This window comes from Aulonocara sp. 'chitande type north' Nkhata Bay, linkage group LG7 (genome assembly GCF_057382095.1).
Source record: "Aulonocara sp. 'chitande type north' Nkhata Bay isolate Kocher_YH1m ecotype deep benthic linkage group LG7, A_spYH_male_GT1.1, whole genome shotgun sequence".
NCBI lineage: Eukaryota > Metazoa > Chordata > Actinopteri > Cichliformes > Cichlidae > Aulonocara > Aulonocara sp. 'chitande type north' Nkhata Bay.
In genome coordinates this window covers 46761856-46787860 of record NC_141350.1, presented here as the reverse complement: position 1 = coordinate 46787860, position 26005 = coordinate 46761856, and the positions used below count along the sequence as shown (strand labels likewise).

At 42.2% G+C, this 26005-nt stretch overlaps 1 protein-coding gene across 20 annotated transcripts in view; it reads right to left on the bottom strand.

The window, feature by feature from the left end:
- Positions 1-26005, bottom strand: part of dnm1a (dynamin 1a) — a 49701-nt gene that overhangs the window by 10977 nt on the left and 12719 nt on the right. For 13 of the 20 annotated variants that reach the window (XR_015130402.1, XR_015130400.1, XR_015130401.1 and 10 more), the window contains exons 3-16: positions 25434-25583; positions 25106-25309; positions 24856-24954; positions 23687-23847; positions 23438-23580; positions 23200-23335; positions 20996-21063; positions 19419-19557; positions 15573-15659; positions 13697-13767; positions 13560-13611; positions 12813-12824; positions 10777-10806; positions 10366-10479 (exon numbers count right to left, since the gene is read on the bottom strand). Coding sequence is in view for 17 of the 20 variants with exons in the window: in XM_086300844.1 (XP_086156970.1) it covers positions 10366-10479; positions 10777-10806; positions 12813-12824; positions 13560-13611; positions 13697-13767; positions 15573-15659; positions 19419-19557; positions 20996-21063; positions 23200-23335; positions 23438-23580; positions 23687-23847; positions 24856-24954; positions 25106-25309; positions 25434-25583 (1466 nt within the window). In the remaining 3 variants the exon portion in view is untranslated. Of the gene's footprint in view, positions 1-10365; positions 10480-10776; positions 10807-12812; positions 12825-13559; positions 13612-13696; positions 13768-15572; positions 15660-18042; positions 18182-19418; positions 19558-20995; positions 21064-23199; positions 23336-23437; positions 23581-23686; positions 23848-24855; positions 24955-25105; positions 25310-25433; positions 25584-26005 lie in introns of all 20 variants that reach the window. The other 7 variants (XM_086300850.1, XM_086300848.1, XM_086300852.1 and 4 more) reach the window with 3 other exon arrangements.

Sequence of the window (26005 nt, the reverse complement as noted above, 5' to 3'; positions counted from 1 at the left end):
TTAGATTGATTGTAATTGTATTGGCATCAATGCAGAAATAGCAGAGGCTGATTACCACCAGACTGAGCTGCAAAAATACACCTTTTTAGGTTTAGTTTGATATTTTCTTTAAACACGTTTACATTTTTTCACTTGTACACAAAACACAGGTGTGATCCTTGTTGGGGGGTTTTTATGGTTTGTTTTTTTTCCGTCTGAACACCCACACCACACACACACACACACTACAGGCGGGCACTTAGTAGTTGGTATTTGGAGCAGTGTGTGAACAAAGTGCTTTTCATGGTTTTGTTTTGCTAGTGTGTAAGAGCAGGCTCATTATAGAGAGTCAGGAGAAGTTCACTTCTGGATTCGTAAAGGAACTTCACCACTCCGTACGCCATCCCAAAAAATATCTAAAAGAGTCAAACACATAAAACGTTCGAATATGGGCATTTCTCACACACACTTGGAGGTGGTAAACACCAAAACACACACATACATGGGAACATTAACCAATTAACACTCTGAAACAAATCGGAGTAGTTTGGTTGGCGAAACCATGAAGATACTCGTTTATAGCATCCATGTTGTTTTAAGAGGCTGGATGTCTTCGTATGTGTGCGTGCACGTGTGTGCGGTGGTGCGTTACTGTGTATGTTGATGGGAGTCTGATAGAAAAATCCTGGTGACTTGGGCCATGCATCAAAGGCCTGCGGAGAAGCCGCACGGCATCTGGGAGCAATAACGTTGCTTCTAACCCTTCATTACCACAAAGACTGGGCCCTGGGTGGCAGCCAATGGTAATTTTCACAACCCTCCTCCTCACCTCCCTCTGCTTTTCTTTCCCTCCATTCTTCTGCCATTTTCCCCATTGACTTCTGTCTTTAAGAAGAAAAAAAAATTAAACACAGAGGGGATTTCTTTTAAAAAAGGCGCACGGAGAAAGTAGTATAGAGTGAGGCTCAGTGGGTTTGATGCACTTGTTCAGACCAATTTCATCAATTTATAGATTTTTGTAGGAACCGATTTGTCACAACGTTCTTGTAGAAAAGATTTGTTTGTGAACATAAGCATCTTTTCGTTGTGTGTAACGAAAAAACCCACTGACGTACGCAAAAGCCATGTTTGGTCTGTGAGCAACATATGAGAAACAGAGACGGCATCTGAGGAAACCTAATTTGACTTAATGCTGTTTGGACTTTATTTAAAGTAAGGCCACATGTTGCCAATATTTAAATGAGGAACAGACAATGATTTAGCTAAGAGAATTACAACGCTGAAGAGCTGGAATGGAGCTATTCTGGGGCAGTGTGTAAAAACACACAGCTGTTCATGACTCATCTGGCTAAAGATTGCGCAATAATGCTCATAACAAATCACCTTGAGCAACGTGCCAGGGCCCACACTCTATAATCCTCCATTTATCATGCAAAAGTGCCTTTTTGATAACAGCATGTCAGGTGCACATGTTTCAGGAACTCGAATCGAATCTGAAACGTCCAATTTCGCAGTGATATGAACATTAATTCTCACATTTTCTTTTTTATGACAAGGTTTTGGCTCCTTCGATTATCTTTTTTCATTCCTTCTTACAGAAAAAACCCCCAACAGCCTTTGAGCTTTGCTTTGAGATTTTCCTGTGGGAACTGCACAAATGTGAACAAATGTCTTTGTGGAGAGATGAAACATGCTGACTGCAGTTGAACGCAGCCTGGCAGGTTAGTGATACCTTCCTGTTTAGTGGTTAATTGCTAAACAGTCAATTATCTGCCCTGAATTTACTCCTGCAGAAGGTCAGTGTTACAACCTCGGGGCTATCAAGGACATGTGATCAATCACCGTTGACCACCAAAGCGTAAAAGAAAGGTTGGCCAGCAGACTAACTATATAAACACACGCTAAAATCCACACACGGCGGCAATCTTGTCTGGTGGAGGGCAAATGTTCAGCTGGTGTGTTTTGTGTCTCACAGCAAAACTCCCAGTACAAACCAATCACAGCTAAATGACATGAAACCCCAGTTCCCTCACAAGCAAATGAGGCACGCAAGCGTCTGCCAGTGTTCACGCATGTTTTTCATGTAAGGATTATGTACCTTAAGGTAAACACGTGATGTCAGAATACGGGGGAAACACTGTGAATGCTTTTATAGAAAATGTAAATGCTACACTTGGCACTGACCCACATACATTTGCAGTAAGTTCAGTCTCGTGAAACTTCATGAGCATTAAAGCTGTGTCAGGCTAAAAGTCAAAGAAATAAAAAAGCATGAAATAAAAAAACAAACAAAATATAATTATAAATACACCATTGGAGAAATGCACTTTATTTTATAATGTGTAAAACAGTCACAGAAATAGCAAAAATGTATGTTTTATACATTTTTAAACCTCAATAAAATTGCCACGCAGATACACATACACAGCTGTGTTTCCATCACATCAGCGGCCATTACCTCCAATTATATTAATTGCCTAGAAACTTCGCCTCACCCTGTACCTACTGACAGCCCAACCCCAACCTTGAACCTGAAGCTCACTTTAATTGAACTCTAAACAAACAAATTCATCGCTTAGTGAGTTATGTTGTGGTCACTTGGATCCTCGAGTCACCCGTATACTTTGTTTCATGTAGTCATTTTTGTTCTCACACTATGCTCCATGTTTCCAAAAGAGGAACATCATCAGCATTATCATATCATAAACTAAATATATGAACAGACCAGCCTGTGTCCCTCTCCCTTCATTTCTATAATCTCAAATCTTCTTTTCCATTCATGACAGATTTTATCATTCTTACAGCCTTTCTGACTTTCCCTGCTACATCATCCTGCGCTCACTTCCATTAACTTAAGTATGTTTAATATCTCAAACAGACATTTATCACCCCTTAATCATGTCACTACATTCTTTTTTTGTGTCTCTATCTCCCAGCCTCTGACGCTGGTGGCCTAGGCCTTTTTTGCATGGGTTCTCTCTGTCCAAAGAAATGCTTGTTCGGTTAACTGGTGCTTCTAAAATGTGTCCCTCTCTCTGTATTTTTTGACCCTGTGATGGACTGGTGGCCCGTTAAGGGTCCTCATGGCCTCACCCGCTGTCGGCGTGGTCAGGCTCCAGCAATCCTGAGCTGGATAAATGAGACGGATGAGGCTCCCAGTGTTTCCTGAGCCCTTTCCTCAAGCCACTGTCTTTTTAAAATATGCTCCTTTCAACAGATAAGTATCGCTGATACGATATCACATGAGAGAAAGGAAAAATAACCGAGCTATTATGCGGTTCACATTTTCTGTTACCCAAAGAATTATGGCTGTTTGTCTCTGGATAGAAAATGAGCTGCAAAGTTTCACAGAAACACGCACATTAAAACACATTCAGCCATTCAGATTTACAGGCTGCTTCCACAATTACGTACAGAGCGCTCTCTTAAATACATTTACAGAGCAACACCCGCAATCTTATCTTCCCCACACGCAACGCACGAAAGACACAGTTTCGCCCACGAACTGGCGGAGCTGCTGTCAAAGCAGGAAAAACAAAGTCAGAACCTTGAGGTTTTTCTGTGACAGTATTAAGCAGCTGTATTTCACGGCAAGACGGAATAACATGGGAGCGCAGATCACGCGTGTGTATGTGCATACTTTCTCAGCATTTCTGGCTTCCCTGACTAAGAGTCTGAAAAGTAAGCTGTCTGCCTGGTCATCCAAACAGTGGAAACAATGTTAGCGCGACCGCAGCATTTCCCCCACCTACCCATTAAAATTCACTCTTTCCAATCCTCCAAACCCTAAACTCGACTGCAACACTAATCCATTTTATGTCCTATGAGGATTGGTTTCTGTAATTCTCTTTTTCTGGCTTGCTAGGTTTTTTTTTTTTCATTTTTTTGTTGGACCTCCTTGTTCATGGGGCATCGTTTCGCCCCCCATTTTGAAGTTCTTCCCCATTTTTCTAGCCGTCCAAGCGGTACTGCTGACTCGTCTCTCGTGGGATCGTGCCTGCTTTGATTTGGAGCTCAGGTCGGAGCTCAGAAACCGCAGCTAAAACAAACACATGGCCTTGGCCACCACTACACTGCACACGTACTACTACACACACACACACACACACCTGGAAACACTAGCACTAATTACTCTTGTCTGCTAGAAGTAAGGACCAAACCTAACTGTGAGTGCGTGTGAAGCCCTAGAAAGTAAAGGAGGAACTTTTGACTGGTTGTGTCTCAACACTGCCTTTTCCCTCCTCTTTTGCACACACACACACACACACACACACACACACACACACACACACACACACACACACACACACACACACACACACACACACACATGCACACATGTCTTTCGCCCTGGTTCTGATTTACCAGTCGTATGTCACCCTTCCAAGCAGCAACCAACCCACCCCCCTTGCCACCACTCTGTGTGTGTGTGTGTGTGTGTGTGTGTGTGTGTGTGTGTGTGTGTGTGTGTGTGTGTGTGTGTGTGTGTGTGTGTGTGTGTGTGCTGGGAAGGCTGCAGAGCTGCATAAAGGGCTCTTTATTCGAGTCGGACAGGGAGAGGAAATCAGCTTTAGAAATAAAAACAGAAGGAGCAAGAGAGAGATGGAGACCACAGGGCTGCACATCTGGAGTTATTACAAGGCTTCCTCCTGCTTGCCAAGAAAACGCCGACATTCCTGCCCCTTTCTACAAAGACCACGGAGCCTCTCCTCTCATCCAGGCTCACTCCTACATGCACAAATCCATCACTCATACTCATAATATATATATTTATATATGTATGCTCACATGTATCAAAAGCAGCGATGCACTGCATTGAGAACACGCAAATGCTTTGCGAAACACATAAATGCCTCCACGTGAGAGCGCAAACGCGTCCACATACGCTTCCACTAAAAGGCTCCCTCCCTCTGCAGCCAGTCCTTCACTCCCTTTCCAAACTTTTACAACACGCAGGCCAAATGAATGTGTCTCACTTCCTGTTCACCTCTGACCTTCCACTTTCTCCCTGCAAGCCAGAAGAGGGAGACTGGAAAAGGAGGGGTGAGCCAGACAGAGGGAGTGGAGAGAGAAAGAAGAGAGGAGAAAGGAAAAATAGGGGGCCGGCGAGCTCCTCCTCTTTCTCTCTCCATATCTCCTCTCTCTCTCTCTCACTCCTTTTCTCCTTCTGTCTCTCAAAGGGAGAACTTGGTGGCCAGTCCCTTGCCACGTCAAACCTCCAGCCAGTCCACCTTGCCTGCTACCGGAGATCCCCCTTTGTCTTTTTCTTTTCTTTCCTTTTTTGCTCTAGGAGCATTTGAACCCCGATCAGCCAAGGTTTCCCTCAGCAGTGTGGCAGCAGCGCTGAATGAAAGAACAGGCAAATTCAGCAAGGATTTGGGAAAGAAGAAGCATCACCTAACGCAGAAAGATGCAAAGAAGTGAAACGAGATCGCCAAGACGCAGGTATCCCCCGCTTTCTTTCTTTCCATTCGGCGTACGTCTAAGGAGACGAAAGGTTGCATACTCCGGCGTTTTAGAGGGACGTGTTGGGTTGGGAGGATTTCGGCTGACCACAAATATTATCTGATAAGATCTGTTCCAGGGAGATTAACAGCACTTGCACTTGCAGCTGTTTTTAACCATAAGTACTTGAAACTCTAATGACTTTTGTTCGGTTTGGCCTGAAATTTTAAGGGAACTAAATGGGGCTTAGGCTGCACTAATTTGGGCTAAATAGGTTGACCATTTTTGTGTGTTTTGGCATCTGTGCTGGGCTTTATTTTTTGCCTTTAATCTTTTCTAAATGCAGAATTCTTGCAAAGAAATACTAGTTACTTTGTTACATTAATATTTAAGACCAAAATTCTCAGATTAAAAAGCATATAATTAGCCGATGAGTAATTAAAGCTCATTGGCTACATATAACAGATTTATGACTTCTAAATGTGTTATATTTGATATTTAACATTAATTAAACACTTTCTGTGTGTTTGTGTTTCCCCCGTAGAGCTCGGTGAGGAATGTTGCTTTTCACAGCGGGAAACAGGAAGGAATGTCACAGAATCTGCCAATCAGCGCCTATCACCTCCGTCTAACCTCTCCCGCTCCTCCTCCTCCTCCTCCACCACCACCTCCTCCTCCATCCCTTCCATCCCAGCTCACTCAATCATCCTCGATCGGCCCTTTGCGGCAGTCAGACTGCGAAGATAAGCCAGGCCCCGGAGCCTGGCTGCAATCACAGTGAGTACGATTAAGAGTGTGTGTGGTGATATATCTGATTCTGATTCTGAGCGCATGAGTAAAGAGTCCTCCACAGCGCTACCCTTCAGCCGCCCGGCCCGCCTGCCCAGTGTTCAGACTACCTGTTCAGGAAGTAGTGGTTGTACAGTAGTCTGCACATTGGTTAGGCTGGCCGGGGAAGCACAGGACGACTGCCTAAAAAAAGCAGGATGGGGGGGGGGGGTAAAAAAAAAAAGTGAGAGCCCTCCAAAGGGCATTCAGCAGGCACAAGCACATCAGGCTGTGGGAACACGCAGCTGCACCACCCCTCGTCCATCTGGACCAGCCCGGGCACGAGCCTAAATAAAGCACCCAAAGGCTCCACCGCAGAAGGCCTAGCCCTCGCCCAGGATGGATTTATGAGTGATGGAGAAGTCCTAAAATTTTGAAAACAGACCCATCAGGTTGTACTCTTATTAAGCTATATGATGTTTGTGTAACCAAGACCTCACTCTGCGACTCAGCTTGTGAAAAATATTTAAAAATCGTCACAATAAAGAGGCTTAAGTTTTCAATGTTGTTGTTTTTCTTTTTTTCTTGAGCAACTTATCACACATATACGGGCTCCACGAAAAGTAAATAAACACCACAGGCATATAGATATAAGTGATGGTTGCGAGACATTTTTAACATGTTGTTTATTTTCCTATGCAACCAAAAGCTGAAACCAGAAAAGTTCAGCCACACAGAAAAAAACCCAAAAAGATAACTAAAGCGCACAGTAAACCTCCAGCGTCACACTGCACTCATAATGAAAATGTACAATTATGCCTCTTGCTTTCCCTGCATCAGCTTGCGGCCGCTTTACCTCAAATGACCATGTAATGTGCAGAGAGGCAGGAAGCCACCAGACAGAAATGTTGAAAGAGCAGTCACTCTATCATTGTCTGTTCACCGTTTTGTTTTTGGGTTCGCTTTTTTATATAGCTCTCCCGCCAAAAAAAGACAGAAAATTGTGGGTTTTAGTGTTTGTAGGTGATGTCATGTGAAAAGTTACAAGTTTAGCTACCCCCCTCCACTTGCGGCCCCTTGCTTCTACTTCTTCTCTGGGACCACAGTTTACCTTCGGGCCTGCCTGTCTTTGATAAAGCAAACCCGCAGTGTACCGTTTCGAATCCCCACTCCCTCGCAAACACGCCAAAGCAAAAGAAACGTTCACACGGTGCCTCATCACAGAGCATCGTCTTCAGGAATGAACACCACAAAACCAACCTGTTTCCATTTACAGCCCTGCCACCAAACACACAAGTGTATATGCATTTATATATATATACACACATACACACACCCGTAACGCACAAAGCAAAAGTCCATGTGCATGCACACACACACACACACACACACGCTCACCATTAAAGCAGACATGTTACTATGAGTGTGCTGAAAGCAGCGGTCTGCTGTTTCCCCCCAGGATGTTTACAGCTGGGATCACCAGGAGAGTCTGGCTTTCTGGCAGCTTTACAGCACGAGCAGGGAAACCCGGGCAGACACACACATGCGCAGTGACTGAACACACACACACACATACACAAAAGAAAAAGGGCACCCAAAGTTAATACAGGCACTTAAAAAATCAAATGAAATCAAGCCATTTGTGCCTTTGTACTATTGTCAATGTGAAACTGCGGTTGTCACATGCTTGTGTAAAAATATGGATTTGATTATACCAATGCACGGCTATCACAAGCGTTACAAGTCTATAAAATCCAGTGTTTTACATTCATATACACAATGTTTCTTTACAACCATTTTTTTTCTCAATTTGTGGCTCATCCCCCTCACTTTCTCTCTGCTTTGGGAAGCTTTAAGCTTTAGAGCGGCCTAATTCAAAGAACTGGCATGTCCTGTGGTAATACAGACCAGAAGGCTTCTAAGAGCACACACACATGCATGCGTTCACACACGCACACACTAATCAAAACATCCTGGCACCACTACTTGGGTCGAAAGTTATTATTAGTGTCTGGAGGTGGAGTGTGTCCATGTGTGTATGCGTTTGCCAGACCATGGCGAGGGTTTTCCCCGTGACAAGCGGCACCACCAATAAAACAGTCGTGTGCTGATTTTGCAAGATGGTGCAAATAACATTTCAACGCATATACGTGGAAAAGGGTGCACAAAAACGTGGAGTTTTCTGTATGCACTGATGCATTTTCCCCCCTGAAATTAAACAAAGCATCATATTTTGGCAGGTCTCCACCCAGGTGGTCAGCATAATTCCTTCGGAGTACTCTAGTGTGTGAGGGGCTTATGTAAAATGTCGGATATAAAACATCACGTAAACCTTTTTTAGGCTACAGCTACAGCAGCAGGCTGAGCTGTAACATCAGCACATGGTGTTGGTTCTAGGTCTCCATGCGTCCTCACAGCTCCATGTTCAAATAAATAGACATTATGAGAGAGAGGTAACAGATGGAGGGAGGAGACAGGAGTAAAAAAAATAGGAGACTGTGACAAGGAAAGACTGAGACAGAAAGCAAGAGGCGAGGAAAGGATGACAGACTGTTTCTTTTGTTTTTTGGGAAGAACATTTGAGGACGTCGCTGGGAAAGAAGGAGGGAGGGAGGATGTAATGTACCAAACCAGCCCTTCCTACCTCTTTCCCCCCCCCCCATCTGTGCTACCTTTTCTCCCCACTTTCTCTCCTCACATGGTCCTTGTTACTCCTGCTGCTAACCAGCTAACGAGAGACACTCCTGCCTCCACCCCTGCGATCCAGTCCCCCTCTCACTTTGTGCCCCTTCTTTGAAATAAAGTAGGTTTATTAGAAACAGCTTGTGTGTGTGTGTGTGTGTGTGTGTGTGTGTGTGTGTGTGTGTGTGTGTGTGTGTGTGTGTGTGTGTGTGTGTGTGTGTGTAATTAGGAACAGGGCAATGCAAGGGCTCTGGTATGCACATATGTGTGCCAGCTTCAATGTCTGACATGCTGTGGGGTCCTGACTTTTTAGAAAGGTCTGCTCAGTCCTACACACACACACACACACACACACACACACACACACACACACACACACACACACACACACACAGCCTGATGTCAGCGCGCACAGAGGCTGTGGCTAAGGCATGGAGACAGCGAGACTGTGGCTAGCTCCTAATAGTTCTGCAAAGCATCATGGGATACCGCTTTGACCAGTAAGTCCAGTAACAAAGCATGTCAGGGAGAATCATATCAGTGTGCAGAAGATAACACTGACCAGCAGTCATAGCTGCAGTGGAATGAATGTTGGACCAGGTCATGGAGAATAAACACTCGGATCCCAGGAAAATTGTGTCGGGTTGTGCGGTAAAGATGCAGAAAAACCGCCAGAGTAAAATGTAATTTCATAGTGTCATACAGTAGGAAGACTACATGCTTTATAATCAAATTATACTGTGAAGAAATGTCAATTTTGTCAAGTTTTGTTTTTCCCAAACAAACTTTTTCCTAATTATATGAAACCACCAAACTCCAAAGTCCTGTCAAACTGAAGTACACCAAAAAACGGAGCGGCTGACTAGTCTGACGTTTACTAAACACAGAAAAATCTCTGTCAGCACATAAGTTGGAACACAAGAATCAAAAGACTGTTGATCTGTGGTCATTTGCACTGCACGGACATTATATTGTTTATCCATCAGGGGGCACTATCCAGTTTATTTTTCAACTCGTTAAATGACCCATTTTAAGTCCTTTTCTGGGTTTTTTATTTATATATTATGGTCAACACACACAAAAGCAAAAAACAACATGTCTCAGATCATCATCATAAGATTTTCAAATATTGATCTGAGCCTTCAAAACTGAGTTTCAGTCGGGTTTAACTTTGAATCAATTATCCTGCAAAGAACCCTTTGTTTCCCTTTCAAAACAAAACTCTGTTTCTATGCAGTAACAAGTACTTGTAGTGCAGTGTTGCATACTTTTATGAATCTCTTGCGCTGCATTTTTCTTTGGAAAACACTACAAAGCAGTTGGCTGATGCTTCGGGCAGATGATTCAGTCATCAGGTCTGCAGCTCAGACCGCAAACAGAACTCTAAACCAAGACTTTGAGTGTGCAGATACTGAAACATGCAAACACACACAAACACCCTGACCGTGTGACTCCGTGTGCACGAGTGACTTTACATGAACTCTGTCTCACCTCATCATCCTTGTACCAGGACAGACTCTCGGCGGTGAGTACAAACCAGTACTCCTTGGCGCCTCCCTTCATGATGCCGATGTTATTAATGGTCAGCCAGCCCTTCCTGATCACCTGAGAAACAGACAGATATAGCAGACACACAGAAAGGAAATGAGCTGAAACTCAACCAGCATTTGCACATTTCACAAAGTTAACATTAACATCCATCAACCTTTACATTTACAGACATTTACCACACACATATGTAGGCCTACCTACACAGCAGAAGTGAATGAGCTAACAAAAACGCTCAGCTAACCACCAACACACTCCTCGCACTCGCTCTCTTTTTTCTCCTCAGCTCTCTTGTATTTCATTCCCTCCACTTTACAGTCACACATACAGTACGATGGTGTGCAGGTTATTTACCTTGAACCGATCGTTAACTCCTCTCTCCGGCTGAATGAGAATGTGGAGAGAATATTACAAAGCTATGCCAGCATAGGGCATTTAGTAAAAGGCCAAATACACACGACTGATCAACTGCCAGCACATTACAGCCAGCTGCTGGGATGGCAGCAAGGGGACAGCAAGCAGGGTGAGGGACGAGGCAGATAAGGAGGCTGCAGTGGCCCGTATCACCTTTTGAAGATCATGCAGTGAAATGCATGCGATCCTGTTTTATGCTACACTGTAGGTATGAGCTTTGCAAATGGAAGCAGCCGATTAATTATCTGAGCAAGAGCATTGAAATAACATACATTCAATTCAGCTGTTTCCCTTTAAAGTAGTTTAAAGCAGAATAAAATAATTTAAAGCCTGGCAATTACCTACCGACAATGTAAAGCCTTAAAAAAAGTCTGGATGGATTTATGAAGTCCATTCATTTGTGTTGTTTGGATCACTATTGAACAATTCAACTCACTTATGCTCTTCTGATGGTTTCTGGACAACAATAAGGGTCCACAGCACACACTTAAAGACATAATTCTTTGCCCTCATAAATATAAAGTAGTAATTTGGGGTTAAATGCAACTGAAAAATATATCATATATATAATAAACAAAGGAAAACATGCTTGGTGTAAACTGAATGTCCGCCAATCACATAAAATTTATTTGTCCAGAGTCAGTTAAATGTAACAGTTTACACTGTACTTATGTAACAAGATTACATTGGAAAATTTACAAGTAATCAGATTACTTAGAGTCAGTATTTTGGGATTTTTTTTTTTTAGAAAAGACAAATAATCTATAATCTGGCTATCAGCCTGTTCTTATAGAGTCAACGCCTTTAGGTCTTGTCACTGTTTTGCCTTATAAAAGGAGGTCTAATGAGACGTGTTTTAAGTTTTACATGAGGGACTTGCTCTACATTTAAATAATTAATAATTAATCTCTATAAAAAGTTTATACTTCTTGAACATTTAGATTAGGATCTATCATAAGGTGTGGTTAGCTTTAAGCATAACTTGGTGGCCTGTAAAGGATTTGTAATATTTGAAAGATTATCTAAGACACAGAGGTGTTTTCAGAAACATTTTTAATGTTGAGTTTCTACTTTCATGTTCTCCTAAATTTCCCTGCATGGAGGTCAGACCAGCAGTGAATGAGAAGAGCAGAAGCTTCAGGGTCTTTAAGGGCCAATGATATCCATCTATAAACAGGATGTTAAGTTCACCACTTTGCTTACAATGTGCCCCTAACCTTTGACCCTTCTCTGGGTGGTTGCAGTGACAACTACAGGGATGCCATATGTCTGCAGGTATTCATGTCCTCTGGCCTTCTGTGTTACTTTGAATTTAGAAGAGGCAGGGGAACGCTAAGACCCCTTTGATCAATATTTCGAGGGAAAATATTTATCAGAATTTTTTCAGACTCTCTTCTTTTCTGTCTTTTGTCTTTATTGCTTCTTTAGACGTGTGACTCCCTCTTCATGTAGTTCAAGCTACTGCTGGGGGGCATCTATTTACTGCCAAAGCAAATCAACTGCAGAGCCAAAGCCACACTGAACATCTCCAAACTGGGCCTTTCTGAAAGATGCATGTGGGGTTCACGCACACACACACACAAAATAACATTATACAACAGAGAATCACACTTCTTTTTATGTGCACAAAAGCTTTTTATGGCATATTTACAACCCTGAAATGTAATTGTGTTTCTGTGGGGAAGACATAGCTGAAAAAAAGGAGAACAAGGAAACAGCCAAGCATCTCTAACTACAGCCACCTGCCAATCTACTAGCACTTACTCTGAATGTTATTTCATACACACACACACACACACACACACACACACTCATGTATCCACTATTAATTACAGCCTAAAATACATAAAAGACATACAAGTTTAAACATTTATAAACACATAAATCCTGATATATGTAACGTGTATGGATATGAGCTCATACATACAAATGCTCACCTGCAGATATGCACAGAATCACAGCCCCACACTACTCACCATGATTTCATCCTGAAGTGCAAAAGCCACAGAGAGAAGGAGGAAGGGACGAAAGAGAGCAAAGAAGAAAACACTCAGAGGAAACTCAAGGCAACAAAATGACAGATACTAAAACATATAGAGCTGATAAGAAGAAGAAGAAGAAAAAGAGAGTAAAATAAAAATATGCTAAAAGTAGAAGAAGAATGCACAGGAAGCGCTTCAAAACACTTTAAAAAAGCAACGTCATCCAAAAGCTGTTACCGAACCATAAATATGTAGCCATTACACTTAAATATTCAGTTACTGTACTGTGTTGGTTTTTTTTATTAGAAGGCTTTCTATTGGGTGGAAAGGTAATAACTGTTGTTGTCTTTAAAGCTTTAAACCGCAGGAGCTATCATGGTTTTTCACCAAAAGGACAAGCTGTTTCATGACCACACAAGTGTTGTCCATTATTGTGTAACGTGTACAAGAGCAGCACAGGGTTGTGGCATTGTATAACTAATGGGCTGTTGCCCACTGTAACCATAGACCGTATAGCCGTGCAACATTTACCATGAGCGAAAACACAAGAGCTGAGTGCTAACAGAGCTAAGCCTTAGGGTAAAACTTTATAAAGTTCAGCTGGCACGTTGCTTGCCAACAGACAAAACATATTTGGAGGAGTGGAATCATCGTGTTACAGCAGCTGAAAGAGGCCTGGAGTGAACAGCACAGCTCTGCAAGAGTACAGACAGCGTGCCTGCCTGTTAGTGATCGGAGTACCTGATTGCCGGCTGCTTTCTTCTTGCTCATCTGGTTGATCCTCTGCTGGGCACTGCACAACAAAACATGCGATACTGTACTTTGACCTTAAGTAGTAAAGACTTTCCACTGTAGCGGCAGCAGATTTCTAAACTTACTTGGCAAATCCGATGAAGTCCTCATGGTTAGTGTTCATATAGGACAGCTCAATATCTATCAACAGCAACACCTGAACAGAGAGAGTAAAACAGTCAGTTTTATACTTATATATCATATTTTGGAGCCCTGGTCCCCAGCTTTCATTTTGTAATTCAGCCGCACTCAATGAATTAAATCTGAGGTACTTTCTATGTATCATTGAATCTGAATAATCTTTATTATCACTATACACACAGAGCAATGCAACATCATTTCTTGTAGTTTGTCTCTTTTAACTTCTTAAACTTCTTTCTCGTAACAGTGTGTGTGTGTGTGTGTGTGTGTGTGTGTGTGTGTGTGTGTGTGTGTGTGTGTGTGTGTGTGTGTGTGTGTGCATTTACACGGAAATGTTTGGAAAGGTCATAGTGTTCAGTGAAAATTATAGGGGAACGAGGCAGCACAGAGGTTACACTGTCACCTCACAGCATGAAGTTCCTGATTCAAAACCCAGATGGGAAGTTTCCATGTTCTTCCTGTTCCTACATGGGCTTCATTAGAGTGCTCTGGCTAGGTCAACTCACTCAAAAGCCACTGCATTAGGTACACCCTTTCATTTAATTCAGTCATGGTCAAGACCTATTCACGTTCAAAATGAGCATCAGAATAAGAAAGAAAGGTGATTGAAGTTATTCTGAATCTGGCATGGTTGTTGCCAGATGGGCCGGTCTGAGTATTTCAAAAACTGCTGATCTGCTGGGATTTTCCCACACAACCATCTCTAGGGTTTTATGGAGAATGGTTCAAAAAAAGAGAAAATGAGCAGCAGTTCTCTGGCTAAAAATGCCTTGCTGGTTCTCGAGGTCAGAGGATAATGGTCAAACTGCTTCAAGCTGATAGGAAAGCAACCGAGGTATGCAGAAGAGCATCTCTTAATGCACAACATATCAAACCTTGAAGCAGATGGGCTTCAGCAGTAGACCACATCGGCTGCCACTGATCATTATATATACATCATAGAAACTATGAGCGCTGTTGGTGACTATGTCGATCCTTTTATGACCACAGAGCACAGAGCAGGGATTATGGATATGCAGCTGACAAACCTGCAGCATCTGTGTAATACTATCATATCAAAATGGACCAAAATCTCAGAAGAGTGTTTCCAGCATGTTAGTAAATCTCTGCTACACACAATAAAGGCAGTTCTGATGGAAAACTGGGTCTAGAACAGTACGAGCAAGGTGCAACTAATAAAGTGGCTGGTGGGTGTATATTGGGCGTATGTGACTTAGGTAAAGTGTTTAGATTAAAGCGCTGTATGAATTCATGGTTAAATGTGACTTGTAGTCTTAAGCACTGTGATTGGTCAATAAGTAAAATTAAACTGATATACTTTAAGAAAAACTATTTCAGCAGGAAGTGAGTAAGAACAAACTGTTAAAAGCCCCTGCTTCTTTGCAGAAATACTTTCTACATTACAAATTATTATATTCTCCATAAAAAATGAATATGAAATAAGATTAAGGCACTAAATAGGAGCAGCTTGTAACTGAAAATGGTTTGCAGACATGGAAATTTTGAGATAATGGACCACTAGTTGGAAACAGACCAGTAAAAAGATCTCACAGCTGCCTTCATGAAAGCAAAATATCACAACTTTAAGAGACAACAAAGCACTTTCCTTCCTAAGACATCATGATGCGGTTATTATATAGAACAATGACAAATTCCAGCACACACCAGGATGCACACTGATTTAAACCAGGACAAAACAATTCATTCATATCATTGTTTTACACAAACGTACCACACCATCACAACCCCCCCCCCCCCCCCCCCCCCACACACACACACACACACACACTTTACACCGTACACACTGTTTGTCTGCTTTACCTGTCCTTTAGTGCGGCTTTCTCTGTCTCTGATGTGCTGAGTGACAATTCTCTCCATCTCCTCCCTCAGCATGGGGTACTGAGCCAGCTGTGAGCACAGAAAACGGTAGGTAAGTAGCCCAAAAAAACAAACACAGATCCCAACACATGCACACACTGTCACACGTCAATGTACAAGATTCAGTAAACAAATTAAAAAAAAAAAAATCTCACAGAACCACAGCACACAGTTCCACAACACAACAAAATACAGAAACACAATTAAACACGGTATGTTTGAGGGGGTCTGGGTTTATCGCAGACTCAGCTCTAGTCACTGCTCACCCTGAGTGGGTGTTGACTTGTGTTAGATTAAATAATACGTGCCAAATGTGTATTCGTTCCCACCGTGTAACAAATGCAAGAGAATAGAGCAAAGTCTGTGATTTTTCTTCTTTTTCACCACAAACACAGAATAAACAATGTTCCTGGCAGAAAAAGCTTTCTTTTTCCCAGCACACTGTGGGTCTTTTTCCATGAGCTCATTGCAAAACCCACGAACGCAGACGCTGGTGGGTCTCCAATGTGACACAAACACATTTGGAGAAGTGTGAGGAAAGAGAGAAAAGCAAAGAAAATCAAATAATCGCAGCACGAGAAAGAAAGGCTTTCGTGCAAGTTACAGTGCATCTTTGGGTTAGTGAGTAGGTACCGATTGGCCTCTTTCGTTGTTTGGGAGCTTATTTAGTGCCTTCCAGGTCTGATCCACTGACAGAGCAGATGACACCGATAAAGAAGAAACATTTTAAATAATTTCTGCCAGTATTTGAATTAAATAAGAGACTTTTTCAGGTCCTACTGCCAATAATAATGAGGCTTTTCAACATCACACAGCATACACTGCTGTTTTAGAGGACCGAGGGTGCATATCTGAAGCATATCTCCCAATCAGAATGTTGATTTTATTTAGAAGGCACACACAACTAACAACGGCATCACTGTGCCGTTACGAATGGAGACTGTTTTGACGAGAAGCATTTCATGCGAAAAGTTACGTGCGCCATATGGAAGCAGATAATTTATGCAGGTAGAAAGATGCAACGCAACTTGACGACAGATACGATCTGTCAAAATCTGCTGCTGCGGTCAGTGACTTCAGAACTGACACTGAAAAAAAAAAACAGTGGAGAGAAGAGATTCAGGCTGGCATGCAATGCAAAGAAGCAGGGAAAGGGTGGAGGGTGGAGGGTGGGGGACGGGGAGGTGTGGGAAGACTTCAAACTGACCCCCTTTGTGGATTTTCCCAAACACTGGGTATTATGTTACAGTATCTTTTTGATACAGTGAAATAACTGCAAAAGCGTGACAGTGAAGAGAAATCCAAAGGAGGCGGCACTGCTACTCTGTGCTGGTCAGTCACTTAGCGAGGAAGCAGCCATTCAAAGGTTTGTGCAGGACGACGGGACGGAGAGGACGAAAGAGAAATGAAAGAAGAAATAAAGAGACGCTCGAATCACGTCAGTTAGTCAATGAGTGGAAGTACACAACCAGTCACTCCGGTATACTGAACCACACTGACAGAGACAGAAAAGGTGTGATTTTAATCCGGTTAAATCAAACGGTTTTTAGACATCATGAAATATACTGAGGAAAAAAACCAAAAAGTTGTCTAACATGCAGTGTGCTTGGTTGTCAATATAAGGCCGGTTATAACCGACAAAAAAACCAAATGATAACCATAGTTTAGTTACAATAAAGGTTACGTGGTTACATAAGGAGCAAGGATAGACTGATAAGTGCTGATTAAAGTTTAGTGTGTTTCAAAACTTACATTCATTCATTCTTTATTTATTGTGGGTCGGTTTACAAATACTGCTCAACATTTTATGTCACTTAAAAATGTCCTAATTTGGGGGGTTTTGTGTCTTTTTTTAATTAAAAAAATGCTTTTTTTAATCAAAGACGTTGTAATTGTTGATTATGTTTATCACAGCTGATTACGGTGTAGTCAGTGGAGTCTCTGGAGCATCAGACTTGTGCACTACTCTCTTTACAGAGCAGCACAATGTGGCTCACGTGGTACCATTTAATTATGCAGCCTTTTGACGTCATTAGTATTGTACGAGCTCTGCATTGCCACATATGTTTGTACATGTTTCAATAAATCGCTGCACCTTTTTCCCATATAAAGATATAAGACTTTAGCACAGCAACGTAGCTTTTTATGCATAGTCTTCATATAACATTATTTAACATGTATAAAATATAGCATTGGCGCTATTTTAGCCAGTCATTGCATTAAAAAATGATTTTCTTCCTTATAACCAATAAATATAATATACAAGGTGTTTTTTGAATACAAATACTGTTTGTCTCTCATATATCTCTTCATATAAAGTATGGGTAAAAAAAAAACTCCAGCTATCAGTCTACCCTTACCTGTAAGATTAACAGAGATAACGAAAGTGGCTTTGTTCTCTTTAACATTTTACCTTTTGGCTACACTTCTGTATGGTGAAGGTGAGTTCACTCACTACCATATCTATACACTTCAGTGTGGGCTCCTTCAGCTTTTGGATCTGCTTTTTCACTATGGCTTCAAAAGCCAGGTCGGGGGTGAATAGCCCCGTCCTGTAGAGATAGGTAGGCAGTACGAGAGAGAGAAAGGAGCAGGAAAGAAATAAAAACAAAAGAAATAGGTGGGGAAAGAGGAAAATTAAAAGCATCGAATGAAGAGTTGTAAGTGGAGGTAGAAAGGAAATACAGTAAAAAGATGAGACCAATTTAAAAGAAAGCCGTGAGAACAGATGGTGAGGGAGAGGGGCAGTAAACAGATGAGGCAGGTGAAAATTGGAGATGAAGCAGGAGAACAGATTGAAGATGACAAAGACAAGAGGGGGGTGGGCGGGGGGGGGAGATAAACAGCACAGAAGGAAGAAAGTGCAAGTGAGACATTTGGTTTCCCCCTAAAGCCATCCTAAAACAGGACAGTGCTGGAGCCTCTCTCTGTGAACAAAGAAGACGAGGAGGAGACTGAAAGAAATAGAAAGAGCTCCCAGCCTGCGTGACTCTGCCAGCCAAAAACTCCAAGCAACACACCACGAGACCGCAGCTGTGCACCCCAACCTCCAGCCAAAACAGCCTGATCTCCCCTGGTGTCGAACCCCTCTCCACCCAGCTCTCCTCTGACTTCCAGAGGGAGTCCGATCATGATATTTATCATCCCAGCGTTTTCGCGCTCTTGAACTTGCTTGGTTACAGCCGATCCGCGTGGATAAAGATTGCTGCTCTTTTCTTTGGCCCTGCTTTCTCTCATCTTTCGCTCAGAGTGCAGCCCCTGAGGCATGAAGTTAAGCAGTAATTGTCATGGCTCCCGTCAGCTGCAGGTGCACGGCTGCAATCTCACACACGAGAAAGTTCGGATACTGAGGTCATCCAATACGCCTGCCAGGTATTCGAAATGAAAGACAGGATTTTATGTGTATGTGTTTGTCTAGCTTGCACTAGAAAAGGTGGAAAGGGTGTTGCCCTCGTGATGTTACCCATCAGTTTACTCCGAGCATCACTGAATGCTCTGATAGCTTTCTAAGGCAGACGTATTCTGATGATCGCTCAGCGTCCCCACTCTGTTTCTTCAGCACAACCATCTACCACAGCCAGCCTGTCCAGCCAAACCCTCCACGGTACTACAGTAAGGTAGGGCAGGCAGGCGTACAGCAGCCCACCCTGCCGCTCCAGGCGTCCCCTCGCTGTCCAACAGCAGCGAGGGCTGGAGGGAGTCAGGTGGTTAGAGTGAAAGGGAGCGAACAGCAGAGGGACTGAAGAGGTGGAAAGCAAGGAAAAAAGTGCTAGCTTTTATTTTTTTTACCTTCTTGGTACACTGCCTAACTGTATTGACTAGCTCAGAAATGACCATGTCCACACATTTGGTGCAAGGCTCTTTAATCTTCCCAATCTGCCTTTTCACAATGGTCTCAAAGGCCATGTCCGGGGTGAAGAGGCCAGTTCTGCCCGACACAGAGAGAAGCAGCCACAGGGCCGAAAGACGAGAGGAGGAGGAGGAGTTGGTGGAAAGAAAGAAAAGAGAAGGAATAAAGAGGGTTGGGTAGAGAGGAGAGTGTTAATTATAAAGATTTACCCTCCACTTCTGGCAAAAATTCAGCAAAAGACAAGAAAAGGCAAGGAACCGGGATGTGATCCTACACAGCAAATATTCAGTTATTGTTTTATTGTTTTAGACCAAAGAGGCCGTCGTGTCACTCACATTAGTCATATACCTTTTATAATCAAGCATCACAGCAAGTATTTTACATACAGGGCTTAACAAATGTAATAAAGCACCTGTCATAAAAGCAAAGACTTTTTAAAAAATAGTTTCAAACTAAAAACAATTTAACTAAAAGAATTGTAACTTGTCATCTTGATAAAAATAATAATTTTCTTTACTATTTATTAGCTTTTTATAATAAAACAATCAATTTGAAAATTCAAGGATAACAACAATAATTTTACTATATAATTTCAATTAAAGAGCTTGTTTATATTGGTGGATTATACAGTAACCAGTACTGTTATTTAGGGCTGCTGTGGAATTAACCTTAAAGTTAGTGGTGGTTTAATAAAACTGTTAAGCAGTGTATGTGCAGTAATCCACATTTAAACAAATTGATTTTTTGTATTATCCTGTTTAGTCTACATGTTATCTTACTCTTTTTTTTTATAAGTGTTTGTTGCACATAATTGTTGTGTTTTGCTCAGCTCTCCTTATTTTAAAACATACTCAAACCAGAAGCATGATTTTCTTACACCAAAATGTGAAGAGCAACTCTTTTTTATCTTGCTTTTACATCCTGGTAAACATCTATCTGGTATTTTAAAGACACATACATGAACGAAGTAGAAACCAGAAGGGATAGAAATCCGAAATATTTTGGCACTAATGGAAATATATTAAATATGATTTCTTTGCACAGCTCATTTATGTTTTATAAATATAAATATATATATATATATATATATAAACCCACAAGTTTTGCCATATACCGTAGTTTGATTTTGACAAACAAAACTCTAAATCAAAGCTTAGCCGAATTTTTGGGGTGAAATAAAATAGACAGTAAACATGCACATCATCAGGAAGAGGGAACAAGAACATCCCAGAAATAAGGTACAGAGATGAAAAGCCCGTTTATCAGCATGAATGTGCAACCACATAAAAAACGAGGGTACCCAGCAGTCAGCAGCTGCATCTGTTCCCAAACGACCCTGTGCTGAAGTATATTGTATAACCTTAGTGTGCAGCAGAGCCCTCAATTTGTGTTACTGCTGTCTTGGATTAGCAAGGAGGGTAGTTGCAGGTTAGATGTGACTGAGACAAAGAGATGGGAGGTGAAGCAGAGAAAGAAGAGAGGGAAGGGTGGAGGGTGAGCTGGAAGGCGGACGTGCCTGATGCCATGAATGTTCTTGATAGCGTAGCTGATTTCCTTGCGGAGTTCTTTCTCGTCAAACTCCATCTGAAAGGCAGACAGAGAAAGGAAGATGTTGTCAAACATGCACATGCAGACTTTGTATTCTCCCTAACTCAGCGCTCGCTTTCATGTCACTTTGTTGACTATTCCTGCAACATCTGTTTTTAATATATTTGTCCAAGTATCTCCATGATATTTACTGCGATGCCACATTCTCCCCTGCTTTTACTCAAAATTTAATATTTTCTCTGAAGCGTGCACCATAAGCAAATAAAACATAATGATGAATTGACTTCTAGCTACTCGCTGCGGCTTCTAATGTATCTGGCAGGCTTTGAGGGTTTTCTGTGTTTTGAGTAAGTTTTCTGGTTAGGAAGCAACCTGCTCTTTTTTTTTTTTTTACCTCAGGGGAAACCAACACTGCATTTTTATTTATTTTTTTGCAACTTGGTCACAGACAGTAAGTTTTATATCCTCAAAGGGAGGGCGAGAGAGGACAGGGAAGAAAAGCGGGGAAGAGAAAGGACGGGCATATTGTGAGAGAAAATGAACCAGACCAGAGGGAGCAAGCAAAGACCTCGAGGATTAATACAAGGTGGAAGGCGGACAGAGAAGGCAAGGGGAGGCTTTAAAAGTGGATGGAAATGGTGATGGGGTGAGAGAAACAGTGTGAGAGGTAAGGTGGGAGATGTCCGGGCGAAGAAGCTCAGGCACTTCCTTTTGGCGAGGAAAGCAGGACAATGAAGGGGAGAAATGTCATGATTTAAAGAGACTGAGAGAAACTTGACTTTAGGACCTTTTTTCTGTCGACAGTGTCTAAAATACAGACACAGAGTTATTACAAAGACAGTTCATCCAAAAACGAACTAGACTGTTTTGGAGTGAGCTGTCCATGTTTGGAGATCCAACTAAGAGCCACTTGCTTTTTGTTACATAGAGGGTTTTTTTTAGCAATGCATCTTTTGATAAATCATGACCCAGTGAGGAGACCTACTTTTCTTTCCCCCTAACAAACTTAATTTGCCGAACAAATGAAATATGCAGCTGACTAACATTACTGCTAATCCAAAGTTATTTATTTGATTTACAGACTTGAGCCACTCTTCATTTGTTTAGATTTAGCTTACAAGGAGATAGACTTTCTTGTATTTTTTTAAAGTAGTCTTGAGTTTTCCAGGCTTTCTGAAGGTCTTCCACAGTTTTTCTTTGGCTGCTTTTTCAGTCCAGTCCTGACCCAGTCCCAGGGCCATTTTCAGAAGAATGTTTTTTGTTTGTTGAGCTGCTTAACACTGACCTATTCAAGCACACATAATTAGTTCCCATGTCTAAAAACTTGTCATATCTCAGCATTGTGTGCAGTGTGGCTTAAAAAAATATGAGGGAACTGGACAAGTGGAGTCTATCAGCTGATGAACAGAATCTAAAAGTCACATCCTTAAGAAATAGGGGGGGAAAAATCAAGTGAAGACATGACACAGGATGGCGAGGACCTACAGCCATCTCTAAAACACAGAAGAGACTCTGAACCTGCTGTAGTTGCATTTAAGCCATCAATTTGATTCTGGTCAAAACTGATCGAATTATAAATGCAGGAAAGTAAAGTCAGATTTTGATTGAGTGGCTAATTTTTCAGCATGACAATGATCCAAAACACACTGCCAATACAGTAAAAGCATACCTGGATAGAAAAACACACAATGAAACACTGTCAGCCATGGATTGGGCTCCCAGAGCCTGGACCATAACATTATTGAAGCAGTGTAGGATCAACATCCACAGAGCTTTTAATGTCCTTCAAGAAGCCTGAGTATGAATCCTGAATACTATAAGAAATTATAAGAACTCTTACCTTCATTTCCGATTGTTTTTAGATCATAAAGGTGATCATACCAAATATTGAATTTCTAATATGATCATTAGAATTGGAGAAATTCCCTTGTTTTGCCTTATATACTGTATTTCTATGTATGTTTGCCCATGTTTTAAAACAAAGCCCTGAACCTATTTCCCATTTTCCTAGCATCACACACACACAAAAAGAGGTGCGGCTCAAGACTTTTGAACAGCACTGGATTTACACTGTACAATAACAAGTACAATATAATCGAAAGGTTTCTAAGACACCAAACTGCCATATAAACCCTTCGCATAACTTCCTGACATCTCAAAACCGACACACACCTTGACCAGTTCAAAGGGGAAGCGTTCATGGAAGATGCGATTGATCCTGGCACCACCCGACAGCTCGGCCGTGTCGATCTGGTCCCCAGAGCCCTCTATGCATTTTTCAAAATCCACCGAGAACTGCTGCACCATCCTACAGGAAAAGGTGCAGATGTTAACATTTCTGTGTGTGTGTGTGTGTGTGTGTGTGTGTGTGTGTGTGTGTGTGTGTGTGTGTGTGTGCGCTTTGTCTCACTGCAGGAGAGCCTTGGTTTTGCGAGACGGATCATCAGGTCTGAAGTTCTTGTACTCCTCCACCTCCTTTTCGATGGACAGAAGCTGACTCTGCAGCTTGGCCCGCAGATTCGGCAGGGTGTCCCGGATGTGGTTGGTCAGTTGCTGTGCAGGTCAAAGGTCAGAATATCAGAATAAGGTCACTAGAAAACTGAAATAGTGTTTTGGGAATACATAGGAATGGGCTCACTACATTCACATGTTTACACACCTGATTGAGGACTTTCTGGAGGTAGGGAGTTCCCATGCGGTCAGCCAGGTGTCTGTATGCCGGGTGGGAGAGAAAGAACTTCCTCTCGGCAGCCATTGCAGCATTAATGTCCTTCTTTCCATCTATGTCCTTCTGGCTTCTATTCACCACACCAATGTAACCTGGACAAGCAGACAGAGAGCTCCACACTCACAGTAAACCCTAAAACACTGACAGATTTAGAGAAAACCATCCAACTCCTTTGATCGTTTCCTGACAGACTTGAAACGGGTATTGTAATTTGTCTGGAAGATAATACAGACTTGTGTTAGAGCAACACTGAACTTTTCTGGGTTTTTATTTTCTACCCATGTCCTCAGGTCTGAACAGCCCCTCCAAGGACCCAACTGTTTCACATGTGTTTAATAATGTTAAACCACATTTTAAGAGACCTCAGACCTCAACTTAAAAGAATATAGACAGGAGAAGAGAAAAGGGGGAAGAGGGATTTGCATAAAACCAGAAAGAGAGAAAGAATTCCTGGATGCGTTTCTTCTTTTAAGGCGTAGAGAGACAAAAAAAAAAAGAAGTGCGGCGAAATAACCAGGAGAGGTTAGGTCAAAAGGATCCTGTTTCACCTCCAGTTAAGCTTCCTCATGTATCACTCAGTTAAAAGCTGTTTCATGCTCTATAACTAAGGCAACTGGGAGCCAGCAGCCTTGTAAATGTGCATATCCACAGCGTTAGAGAGACGGGGAGAAAAAGAAGGGAGAGGGGGGAAAAGTATAGAAAAAACAAAGGAAATGGAAAATATTCCAAAGCACATGCCTGGGTTTTAACCAAGTGCAAATGGAAAAGAAAAGCACCACATCAGCACATTGCAATAAAGGGCAGCTCACAAATTACATGCGAGTTATTTTCCAAGACAGTGTTTTTGCTTTTTTCTCTTTGCCCCTTCCCCTGCTTTTCCTTCCAGCTCTTCCTCTCTTTCACCCCTTTGTCTGTCTTTTGATTTCTTACACGCTCTCCCACATCCTTTGGCCCTGTTTCTGTTCTTCGTTGCAGATGTTGGAAGCACTGAAAAGCTCTGAGTTACCACAAGGGGGAAACAGTGCGTCGTTGCGACCGACCTGAAGGAGACAGAAAAGGTGCTACTTTTTGTGTGAGCGTGCTGTCGAGGTATTACGCACCTCTCCTGAGTGGAAGCAGCTTATTCTCCAAGATGTCTTTAGCATCGGTCCCCTCATCCATCAGGTCCAGCTTGGTGATCACACCGATGGTCCTTAAACCTGACCCAGTCACGCAAATTTACCAACAGTATTTCATTATGTGCATCTGTATAAAAATAACTAGGATGATACAAAGAGCAATTATAAATGAAACATCATTTCAAAGACTTATAAAACTCCTATTAGCTTCTTTACATGTGTGTAAACTCACCCTGAGGGTCGACCTCTTTGGCAATCTTTAAAGCGTCGGAGTTGGCCAGGTCAGAGTTGGCCGGGGAGACGGCCAGCATCAGACAGTTCTCCTTGGTGACAAACTGCATTAACATGTCTCTTATCTGAAATTCAATGTCAGCAGGCTGGTCACCCACCGGCACCTTGGTCATCCCTGGCAGGTCCACAAGTGTCAGGTTCAGCACTGTGAGGGTAAAAAAGAAAAGAAAGAAGAGAAAACACAAAGCCAATTCAAAACTAAACTTATTGATGCTCTACACACAGATTAAATCTTCAGTGTGTGTGGAATAAAACTGCGTCAGCCTCACCGTGCGGAGAGTAAACACGCAGGTTGATGGGCACAGGGGAGATTCCCTTGTTGGCTCCAGTCGCGCGATCCGTCTCCGCCTCGATCTCCTGCCGGACCTCATCAAAATCTGTAAACTTTTTACCCTTACAGTGCAGGAACTCGGCGAATTCTGGAAGAAACGGCAAAAAAGTGAGACACAAATGAAAGTAATGTGACAGAATATCAGAAGATCCGGTGAGGTGAACAGCAAAGACGGTAAACAGAGAGTTGAATCAAACCCTTTTAACATGATTTTTGTTCATGGGAAATTAAAGGTTTTGAATGTCGATCATAGTGAACGACGCTCAGCTGCAAAGTGATGTGTCCTTGGATGAGACTTAAGACAGATAAAAACTGTTAGATAACTCAGTTAGAGCTTGATTCATGAAGTAACGGTTGCTGCGACCACGTATTGATTTTAGATTAACGCAAAGTAATTTATGATTCGCACCATGACTACGCTGTGAGAAAACACTCTCTGCTAGATCCTGAATCAATGTAACAACGTGTAACTATGGTAACGGGAGGATGATGTCATCGCAAGTCTATAGA